Source organism: Leguminivora glycinivorella, chromosome Z (genome assembly GCF_023078275.1).
Source record: "Leguminivora glycinivorella isolate SPB_JAAS2020 chromosome Z, LegGlyc_1.1, whole genome shotgun sequence".
In the NCBI taxonomy this organism is placed as follows: domain Eukaryota; kingdom Metazoa; phylum Arthropoda; class Insecta; order Lepidoptera; family Tortricidae; genus Leguminivora; species Leguminivora glycinivorella.
The window spans coordinates 24,472,379-24,484,583 of record NC_062998.1 but is presented as its reverse complement, the minus strand read 5'-3'; the positions used below and the strand labels follow the sequence as shown (position 1 = coordinate 24,484,583).

The 12,205-nt window shown below is 38.4% G+C and overlaps 1 protein-coding gene across 2 annotated transcripts in view; it reads left to right on the top strand.

Annotated features, from left to right (window-relative positions):
* Positions 1-325: 325 nt before the first annotated feature.
* Positions 326-12,205, top strand: part of LOC125240648 (acetylcholinesterase-like) — an 89,333-nt gene continuing 77,453 nt past the window's right edge. For both annotated transcript variants that reach the window (XM_048148645.1, XM_048148646.1), the window contains exon 1: positions 326-563. In XM_048148645.1, the coding sequence (XP_048004602.1) occupies positions 332-563 (232 nt within the window). In that variant the 5' untranslated portion in view covers positions 326-331. The remainder of the gene's footprint in view (positions 564-12,205) is intronic.

Sequence of the window (12,205 nt, the reverse complement as noted above, 5' to 3'; positions counted from 1 at the left end):
TGTAATAAACTGCTGCAAATAAAATTATTAATAGTAAGAATAGAAATGATTAATACTAAGGAATTGCCAAACATGGGACAGACTGTACGCCGGCGTGTCTTTAAGAAAACTAAAAAAACCGGATTTACCTAGCCAGTATTGTTTGGCAATCACATATGACTAAAAAACATATAAAAAAAGCTTTTTTTGCAGAAATTTAACGTGTTTTCGTGCTTCAGAGTGACTAATTAGATAAAATAATTAGTCTAGATTGGAGGGATAATAAAATGTAGTCAGTTGTGCGGCTCGGTGCGGCGTGGCGTGGCGTACCGTGGCGCTGGCGTGGTTTGGCATGGCGTGGCGTAGAGTAGTGTCGGTAGCGCCGGGCCCACAATGCACGTTGTTTATCCGCTGGGGCGCGGTGCGAGGGCGCGGGCGGCGAGGCTCGCCCGGGCCCAGTCAGTCTCTCTCCGCCGCCGTCAGCTGCAGCCGCCCACGTTGCCCTTGCCGCGCGCGCCCTTCCTGCCCGCACTACAAACTGACACTCCGACCTTCAATTCGAGAGAACGAGACGTCGATACAAGGTTGGTTCTTTTTTCCAAATTTGAAAGCGATGCGATCCTAATATTCTTGGTCAGCGTCTGTTTCTCTGAATTTATTGATGAGACTACCAAAATAAAATGTATGTTTTAAGCACGTTTGATAAATAAGACGTATTTACATTAAACAATATTTAACTAAAAATGTTTCTTTCTTGGTGAATCTTGCCAGCGTAAATAGGTAGTTCCTTAAAAGCGCTTATAAACTATTTATCATTTTCTTGGTTCCGTGGTCCCTTGGTTCGTTCTTGATCTCATTAACTATCCTACAATTTAAGATGAGTGAAATTAGTGATACGCTATCAGTGTTGTTCTTACTTATGCTGTTTTATTTATTGCGAAATTACTTATATTCTGATGTGAATGTGTATTCTTTGCTCTTTTTTGTTTATAATAATTATAAATTATTAACAATTTTTCAATTTAATTACTTAAGATCCGCTGCTTTTGATCAGTTGGGTATACATGAGAGTGACAACGCCTATATTAAGAGTCTACAACACAGATACTTGTTTATTTATCAGTCATAAACATTGGTTTATTGTAATGCTTGCATTTAAGTCGAGTGGGGTAGTGAGAAGAGTCACGAGACAAGTGGGGAGCAGAATGGGGTAAGCGCACGTTGTTGTCGGGTGGCTGGGGCGGCTGCGAGGCGTTTGCGAGGCGGCGGCGGGACAGGGCCGGCGGTAACTAGGGTAATGGAGGCGATGCGTGCTCCCGCCGCGCCGCCCGACGCCCGCCGCCCGCCGCCGCCGCCGCCGCCGCCGCCGCCGCCCGTGCGGGGGAGCGCGGCAACACCGAAGGCGACCATTCCATCGTAATTGTTCTGAAAGCCTCGACCTTGTACTTTACTTCACCGCTTTGCTATTCGTCACTTAGTTTTTCATCTACTCACTGGATAGAAAAATCAATGCCTATGTATTAAAGATTATTTCTCGACGCGACAGGCATTTCTATTTTTCCTTGTATTGATAGTTTATAACTAGCTCATTTATTTTTGCTGAATGTTAAGCAAGAAACTGGTCATCTTTTTCTCTTTGAAGAAAAGGCTGTCTATTAAAATTTCTGGGATGATATTACATATATATATATATATATATATATATATATATATATATATATATATTTAAAGTGTGTAACAATCAGAGTAATGTTTAACTCTCTTAAAATATCAAATAATTTGAACAGCGTATTCTTCATCATATTAGAAGTAGAGTAGGTTAAATGTCATTAACTTTTCTGGACTTCGCCTACTTTCAGAGTTGTAAGCATTTAAAGAATAATTACCTACTTATTATTTCTCAGAACAAAACGCTATCTTGATGGCGATAATGTCGTTATCGGACAAAATCTAACTATAATCGTTGATATATGTCAAAAAATAACTAGGAACTCATTGCAAAAAAGTATTTTTTTTTAAATAAAATGGTAATTTTAAGTTTAAGTGCCAGTTTTACTAATAACATTTACTTTTTATGTGAAAATACATCCAAAAAAACTAAATTATTTTACACAAAAAAAATATTTCAGTAATTTTTTATAGAATTTTATAAATAAAACTCTTAATTTATTATTTTTAGATTCTAATTGACATAGTTTTATAATAATATACTTACATTTACTTATGCTATCAATAGTTATGAGCATTGTTAACCTCCACAAATTGAAGGGGGGCAAACTGTAAATACTATTACTAGGTCAAGTAAAGTATCGTTAGAAAGAGCTCAAATTGTACATAATTATCAAGATTCAAAACTAATTTTTATATTTTTTTGTTGTGGAAAAAAAATAATTTTGAAGGAAAATGTAAAAAGAATACCACTAAAATACAATATATTAATCAAATTTTACGAAACATTATACACATACCTACAGGTATTATGCTAAATAAATATTACAGGAAAAATAAAATCGTGTCTGTATTTTGAAAACTTTTTATTAATTGACAAGAAACTTTTCAGATTTTAACTTTCAATTTAATCACCCTTGATGTATATAGTACTTCAAATATCAATTCTTTATTTACCTGAACATCTAATAATAAAAGAAGAAGCTGACTGACTGACTGACATATCAACGCACAGCCGAAACCGCTGGTCCTAGAGATTTCAAATTTGGCACGTAGGTTCCTTATATAGTGTAGAGGAGCACTAAGAAAGGATTTTCCAAAATTCACCTCTTAAGGGGGTCAAATGGGGGTTCAAAGTTTGTATGGGGAAACAAGATTAGTTTGACTATTTTATTCGAAACTTCACAGGAAGATTCCTTAAGACATATGACTGAATACGTGTTTCAGGTTTTTTGAAAATTTAACCCCTAAAAGGGTGGAAAGGGGGTGATAAAGTCAAAAAATCAATATGGGTATCGTTTTTATGGTTTATCGGGTCGCTGATCACAATAAATACAACGTTTTTAAAATCTAACGAGGCGGAAGTGAAATACCTTCTCCCCTGTTGTGGTGCAATGGGGTTTAAATATATAAAAGAAGATATTGACTGACTGATTGACATATCAACACACAGCCGAAACCGCTGGTCCTAGAGATTTCAAATTTGGCACATAGGTTCCTTATATGACGTAGAGGAGCACTAAGAAAGGATTTTTCAAAATTCTCCTCTTAAAAGGGTGAAATGGGGGTTCAAAGTTTGTATGGGGAAACAAGATTAGTTTGACTATTTTATTCGAAACTTCCTAAAGACATATTGACTAAATACATGTTTCAGGTTTTTTGAAAATTTGACCCCTAAAGGGGTGCAAAGGGGGTAAAGTCAAAAACACAATATGGGTATCGTTTTTATGGTTTATCGGGTCGCTGATCACGATAAATACAACGATTTTAAAATCCAATGAGGTGGAAAAGAAATTTTCTCCCCTGTTGTTGTGCAATGGGGTTAAAATATCCAAAATAGCCATAAGTATAGCTTTAGTTTTTATCTTTACTTCTGGTTCAAGAGATTTCAAATTGACACGGAAGTTCCTTAGAGGAGCACTAAGAAAGGATTTTTCAAAGTTCACCTCCTAGCATGATAATTTGACAGGGGCAAGGACAGGGACAGGGACAGGGACAGGGACAGGGCCAGGGCCAGGGACAGGGACAGGGACAAGGACAGGGACGGACAGGGACAGGGACAGGGACAGGGACAGGGACAGGGACAGGGACAGGGACAGGGACAGGGACAGGGACAGGGACAGGGACAGGGACAGGGACAGGGACAGGGACAGGGACAGGGACAGGGACAGGGACAGGGACAGGGACAGGGACAGGGACAGGGACAGGGACAGGGACAGGGACAGGGACAGGGACAGGGACAGGGACAGGGACAGGGACAGGGACAGGGACAGGGACAGGGACAGGGACAGGGACAGGGACAGGGACAGGGACAGGGACAGGGACAGGGACAGGGACAGGGACAGGGACAGGGACAGGGACAGGGACAGGGACAGGGACAGGGACAGGGACAGGGACAGGGACAGGGACAGGGACAGGGACAGGGACAGGGACGGGACGGGACGGGACGGGATAGGGTTAGGGATAGGGATAGGGATAGGAATAGGGATAGGGATAGGGATAGGGATTGGGATTGGGATTGGGGGTAGGGATAGGGATAGGGATAGGGATAGGGATAGAAATAGGGATAGGGATAGAAATAGGGATAAAAATAGGGGACGGGGACGGGGACGGGGACAGGGATAGGGGAGGGACGGGGACAGGGACGGGGACGGGGACAAAGATAGAGATAGGGACGGGGATAAGAATAGGGATTGGGGTCGGAATAATCGGTCGGCAATCGATATCTAGGCAGTGTAAAATGCAGGTGGCTCAGTGGGAAGGGATTAGTAAGTATTATAGGCATCGGCGAGTATCCTGCATCCGTAATAACTATTACATTCAATGTTCTGTAAGAAGATCGTTGTTTTGCTTGCCTTTTATATGTTTATTACGTTTGCAATAAGTATAAGCAAAATGGAAAAAATTGTAAGCGATAATGCAAGGAAGTACTTTTTACCCTACCAACCATAGCGTCGAGATACTGGCTATGTGGGTTGTATGAAGTTTCCCCAGTATAAATATTTATATAGGTAAAATACATATATATTCGTACCTACTACCTATGCTGTGGTCGCTGTGTAACAATTCTACAATCATTGCACGAATTTCTTTAAAATCAATAGTAATCTGTGTAAGGTACAGTCAGCCAAAACCGGACCGTACAGCAAATAGATCAGTTACAATGGCCCCCCAGTCGAGAATTGCCCCGCTTTACCTTAATCGAAATAATCGCGGACAGATGTACCTACAAAGAAACCTACGGATTCAAATGAAAATCTTATTTTTTGTAAACGTTTCAATAAGAATATTTTTATTACGCGGGCGAAGCCGCGGGTAAAAGCTAGTATTTACATAATTATATAAGAAACTAAGACTAAACTTAAAAGCTAGCTAATGTCTAAAATAGGCCCTTGCGGCATTGTACCAAGGATACTGGCGACATTTCCAATTTACTTCAAAATAATACGAGATTTTACCCAAAACATTCTCTTTAAAATTAAGTAAAAACTGTCGTAATCGGTCGGTAAGAATCTCCCCTGAAAAACCTACATACTATACAGGTCGCGCAAATTAGTTTCTGAATTCACCGAGAGATGGCGCTGTACACACAATAATGCTCATTAGTACTTATACTTCTAGTCGTCTTTAGAGTTATATGAAAAACATGAGAGTATTTTAATTATTGAAAGTTTGTACGGATACGGAACCCTCGGTGGGCGTCCGACAAGTACAAACTTTTAGCATGATTAATTAAATAGCTATGTCTTTCTCATCATGGGAACTATTGGGTATGTATTCGGATATTTGAGAGGCGTGCGCGGCGCGGAGCCGAAGCTTACACGTAGAGGCCATTTTGATACTTAAATTTAATGTAAGGGAAATGTTGTGGGACGCATGAAAGTGATAGGCTAAATACTAGGCTATAGAATAAAAAACTGTACCGAACGTCTGCCTAGTAATACAATATCCAATTTTACTTCCGGCATATGGTGACTCGTTCCCACAAGACAGGCTACCGGCAGGCTTGCCAGATCGAATTACCCGATTATCGAGGAAAAAAAATTTTTTTCGGGATTTTAGGTCTCAAGTCTGGAAAAGAAAAAAAACCGGTCAAGTGCGAGTCGGACTCGCTCACCGAGGGTTCCGTACAAACTTTCAATAGTTGAATCATCAAAATGTTATTCATAGAACTCTACAGATTTGACTAAATCCCTCAAGACTCAATTTCCCACATAACAAGTAATATTTTAATATACAATTTTATTGTTAGACAACGTCCAGATAAAATCAAGACTATTCGACTTCAATAGTTTACGACTTAAGACATGTCGCAAGGATGCTCCTGAACCGACCTCATTATATCAGGAAAAACGTGATGTAGGAAATGAGCGTTCAACGTACAGCGACATCTATCGGCAAATTGAGTAAACTAATGTGCGCGAGCTAGTATGGAAGATGATTTTTACGGAATTATTGATTATTACGTGAACCGATTTTAACCATTTTACCTGTATTTGAAAGCAGGTAATTTTATTGTTATTTTGTTAAAAAATACAGTTACAATAAACACCGGCAAGGGTGTTGAAATTGAAAATGTAAATCTGAAAGGTTTCTTATAAATAAAATAAAAGTTTTCAAGATACGTGTAGAATTTTATTTTTCCTGTAATATTCATTATAATAGCCATGTTTGGTGAAAATTTCATAAATTTATGTTGGTAAACTTTGGAGATAAGGGGGGGGGGACGGTATTTTTTTTACATTTTCCTTCATAATTCTGTTTTTTTCCACAACAAAAAAATTATAAAAAATAGTTTTGATATGTACAATTTGAGCTCTTTCTAACGATACCCCACTTGACCTAGTTACTTGACATTTGCAATTTGCCCCCCTTTCATATTGGCCATTTTGTATAGTTAATATTAATAAATAAAAAAAATAATCCTTTAATTTTGTAGAGGTTAACGTTTATAACTATTCCAAATATCAAGTTGATAGCATAAGTAGTTCTCGAGATATTTAGAAATGTGACAGACGGACAGACGGACAGAGTCGCACCATAAGGGTTCCTTTTGTACCTTTTTGGTACGGATCCCTAAAAACATTCAAATTAAAGTAGAAACGTATTATGACATTTGTATCAGGCACACCTGTTGCTCATAGAAGTTTTTTTCTTATATAATTATATATTTTTTTTGAAATCTTGAATAACAATAAAAAATATCATTTTTATTTATTTCACGATTTGATAATTATTTGACGACTTTAACAAACAAAAAGGAATTCTCATGTTTTATTAATTATTTGAAATCTGAGACAATAGAACGAAACTTGTACTACTAATTTATTTCTTCTGCTGCTTCTGTCATTGCCACATATATTTTATGGTGCTTTTAACAGAGTTTAACATTTGTCTTTTTTCAGTATTCAAAGAGGACTTAAAAGTTAACCACTTCTCCTCAAAATTGAGTCGTATTATTATATTAGCTCGGCTTTTATCAAGTCAATGCACAATTGCACATACGGTTTCTTTCTTCTGTGTAAAGATTGTTCAGTAAACTGAACACTCTTTCACAGTAAGCGTAGCGTACTGGAATGGACAGCACAAAACATATAATTTTTTAAATATTTTTCACATCATTGCACTTACTTATAATATATACCCATATTTTGTCATTAGACAAATTTATTACTTCTTCTGGAGATGCAATTTCAATATTTCTTTTAGGGAACATTAATCCGTGTATAATTCATCACTGTTAATATTATTGTAGATATTAATTTTTTCTGTTATTTCCAACAGATCACTCCATAAGAACAACTAGTTGTTTTTTAAAGACAGTTTCGACAGCGTTTTATACAACGAGTTCTCATTAAAGTCATATCGTTCTTCAATATGGCTCTTTTGAACAACTGGTCTGCTTCTTCGCAAATTCATAATTTATCTTGATTCTAGTTTAGAGTTTAGAATTAAATATTTCCTTATAACGAAAAACCTATCAAATACTTATCGAGACATCCGACATCCTTATTTATTTTTCTTCCTTAGATTTAATTGATTGATTGTGGCTACATGTTTCCTGATCCGTTTTCGCAAAGTTGTGTGTCGTTAAGTATGCCTGATCAATATGAATGACAAGGCCGAGCTATCGTCCTTCATTCTGGATTGTTTAATTGGCTAAGTACCTCTGTGCTGATACATAATGATTTCACATGGCGGGTAAGTGTTTGATGTGGGGTAGTGCTGGTCGAGGCCACATGTGAGCTTGACCTTCGGAGCAGGTGTGCAGACCTGGTGGCGCTGCGTACTCAGGGCCCACACCACGCTCGCCAGACTTCAATTATCTATAGCTCCAGTATTGATTCACATTTGCATGCATTTTTTTACTTCATGGTCACTGACGAATACCTACAGGAGCTTTACTCGACTTGCCTAAAGAGACGTTTTTGTGTTGATTGGTGTGGATAAAATCACAAGTTATAGAATAAATTAGTGCCCAAATTAGGTATTTATATTGCAATCCACACCCACAGTAAGGTAACAAGTGTGACTAAAGCAAACTATTAACCAAATAACTTATAAATGGAATAAAATAATAATTATGTATAAAATCAAATTAACATATCTGTAATCTGTAATATGTAATCAATGAATGCATCTTTTAATTTAATATTCGAAATCGTTATTAGACTGAAATTGTATTAATCTTAATTTAATAGCTCTCAAATCATCGATGAACGTGTAATATTTTATTAATAAAATGTCTGTCTATTATAAACCATATAGATACATAATATTAACTCAACATTAACTTAAACTAAATAAATTTAAAATAATTAAAACCGTATAGGTAGTAGTAATAAACCAAAGTTCATTTTTGGTACATTACCTCTTCAACGTTTGGTTTAATAAGAATTAATAAAAACAAAATGCAGTATTATGTACAACTTAAAACTAATTAACTTAAAATATATTTACAAATAAAAAATGCTCCCCAGGTCTCCGTCAGCGGGAATGGTGCCCAGTAGGCTGGCAGCGTTGCCTTTTTGAATGGCCAAGCTTCATCGCTGGCCAAAGTAGCTGCTAGCCCTCTGGCCATCAGACGCGTCAACCAGGCGTTGGGAAATCTCCTTATATATCTTTAGCACTAGGGCCCCACGATCCGAGTGTCTCTACCCCAAAAGGTGCAAATATGTAGCCGTCGCTAAGTGCGGCATATTTGCGCCTTTTGTTCGCCTCCGCTGTTGAAGCCGCAGCTCCAGCTTTAGAAGAGGTCGCATGGAGATGGGACGGCACCAGCGCGTCAGCGCAAGTGGCGTCCCATACCAGCGACCTCCCCAGCCTCCAAGAAATGAGCGTCATGGCATCAGGTCGCTTGCCGTCGTCACGTGCGATACCGTTCGGCTCTAAGATGGCCGGCACGCTGACGGAAGCAAGCGCCCTACGTATGACGCCCTACGTATGCGGCCAGCGCTCCTTTGACAGGACAGGCCGTGGTGGCCCAGCACATGAACGCAAGTACCGCAACGACACTGGTGACGTTCGTTCGTTTTGACTCCCAGTCGCAGACAGGTGGCTAGAGTGAGAGTGGTCTTATCCAGGAGGGTGCCGATGTTGGGGGATGGAAGTGCATGGAGCCAGAGCCCCGACTCTGGCTCCGATACTGCAAGTAGACGAGCTCGCTCTGATGGGATTTCGGCAGTGTCGATTAATGAAATTATAGTCGATCTGCAGAGCGGCTCGTCCCACTGTTTTTGTGATTTTACTGCGCATGGGAGTGGACTATCCGGGCAGGCCTGCACCCAAGCATTTCTCGCCTTGTTCAGTAATGTGTTGCAGACATTTTCCGTGGAAGGGCAAAAGATTTTGTTAGCTAGATCTTGGGTACTGTGGAACGAGGACAGAAAGGCTAGGAGGGCCACGCTGACGACCTGCCTGATACCCAGCCCCCATGGCGGATTGGCAAAGAGGCCTGGGTCCAGGCGCGGTTGTCCAGGCTGATGTTTAAAATGGATGAAAGGGTGGCTTTAAGGGCGGAATCTAATGGTTCGATGACATGTGGGTATTTCCAAACGGGGCTGCATCTAAGAATATATGTGAATTTAGGTACGAATAAACAGAATTTTATGATTACTAATGTACTAGTGCCATATGTGCACTGATTTTGAGGAGACGGTCCGAATAAGCTCTGTGAGTATTTAAATATTCATTAATGATAGGTTCTATGGATTCCGGAAATATTGGAGCACCTAGGAGTCTCAAGGAAGTTCTGTCTATAATTTTGATGTTGGGAGCCAAAGTGTTAAAGTTCAAAATATGTAATATTTTGCAAGTCGGTGGTTGGGAGAGGTTTATTCATAAAAAGTTCGCGTTTGGAAAAGTTTAGTTCTAGACCAATTGTGCTGAAGGAGTCTGTGAGGCATCTCAGATCATCCAGTACAGACTTCCAATCACCACCTAGCGTTCCATCGTCCAAATACCACGAATTAAATTTTGAATTTAGTTTGGAAATAATAGGATGGATGGCGAGGTCGAACATAGCTGGTCCAAGTGGGTCACCCTGCTGACAGCCCACGGATGATGCCAAGCGATGGGTTTTGAAGAGGAGGTGCGTGGGTTCATGATATCACTGCCAGAGGTATTTGTAGATGAGCGGGGTGGAGTCTTGGATTTGTGTCAGCAGGGCGCCTCTATCTACGGAGTTGAAGGCGTTCTTCACGTCCACTTTCAGCAGCACCTCGCATGCATCATCACCGGCAAATGCGCGAATTGCATGAACAGCAGCTTCGCAGCCACCTTTACCGCCAAAACCAAGTTGATAAGGTTGTTTTTTTTTTGTAAGGGATCGAAAAATATGTCTGCAGCAAATTTTGGAGCAAATACGCCGAAAGGTAAAGCCTACAGCGATAGGTCTTATTCCACAGTCTTTTTTTTAATTGGTTTTGGTTAAAGTAGAGTTGATCGAATCAAGACTAGACAATACTTTACCAGATAAGGCCCCAGGTACACAACGGAGGAAATTTGCGATACGAAGCATTTTCATTATTTAGGTAAGGTTAGGCGGGGCAATAATAACTGCGGGGAATTCTAACTAATCGAAATATCTTCCATCCATTTCAATTTTTGGTAAATGGCATATAATTATGTCCCGATAAGCTCTTTCATCATTCCACCGGGTATGAAAGTCACATTTTTCATATTTTCATTCTAGGTGATAAAATATATATTCATGAGTATTCTAGTTATCCTAGTTTCAAAATATAAAAATACTTTGCCATTAAATTTATTTATGAAAAAAGAGAAGTGTGACTTTTAACTCCGTCTCAGGGTTGGTTTCACAACTGCTGGTGTAGGTAGTCACATAGTAGGTAATATAAGAGAGAAAAACAGTACTTAATACACATATATTTATATAACATATTTATTATTGAAGATAAAAACATTTTATGTAACTTAAAATAACGAAAGATTATTATGCAAAACTTAAAAACGAAATTTGATTTTGACAATAGGCTAGTTTCCTATACTTAAAATATTTTATGCAGGACACGAAAAAAAGCACCACATAATTAGAAGAAAAACATGAACAGTAGTTATGTTTAATCATAATTTATATTTAATAAGTCAAAGAGAAAGATATAAAGTAAATTAATTGACCGTGATGTCACTCCTCAGTATTTCGTAGTCATTCCATATTAATTAGCAAATCGTTTTGACAGTTCTTAAAAAGAAGCTGATTTGACTAGTAGGAAACTAGCCCATTAACTTCTAAAATTAAAATTTTGTATGAAGATAACTTTTACCCAAAAATTTACACAACTCTTATTAATGGGTAATAAAAAAAAACTGCTGGCAAATAAAATCAGCTTTCAGCTAGGAATTTTGTCGCAACACATTATGTGACTACCAGCCCCCGTCGGCCTGAGACAACTTGTTCGGAAACAAGTTTTAGAAAATAACCTTTCCAAATAAATTCGAATAAGTATTTCCTATAAAAAACCTTGTATTAAGAATTCAGTGACAGGCCCGTTTCACTTTAATAATACACGAAAAAGTATATTTATTTATTCGTATGGCGCATTTACATAAACTTTCAAACAATATGTTATAATAAAGTATAGGTACTTATGAGATTTCGCATAGATGCACAAAAATACTTTGACTGGCGGAAAAAAGTAAACGCGCCTGGTCCCGCCACGACATGCCTGAGTGAACTGAGGTGAAGTATGGAAGGTAGTACCTATAGCTTTTGCGATTTTTTGACACTGGTCGAGGCGGCTACGCCTACTGCTTGTTATAAATGAAACCTTTATGTCAGAAGACGTTTGAATTTCCGAATACCTAATGCCTACTTTCCTTTATATATTCAAACTAAAAATATACATAATATATACTTAGCACCTAGGTATTATATTATGTACTTACAGAGAGAGATATCAGCCACGGCGCCCTAACACTTTTCTTTAGATCCGGTTTTTTAAACCTAACCGAAGACAATATTATGTTTGAATGTTATTACATTACCTACTCCATAAATTATGAAACAATGCAAACCTTTAATTAACAACTTAGACTT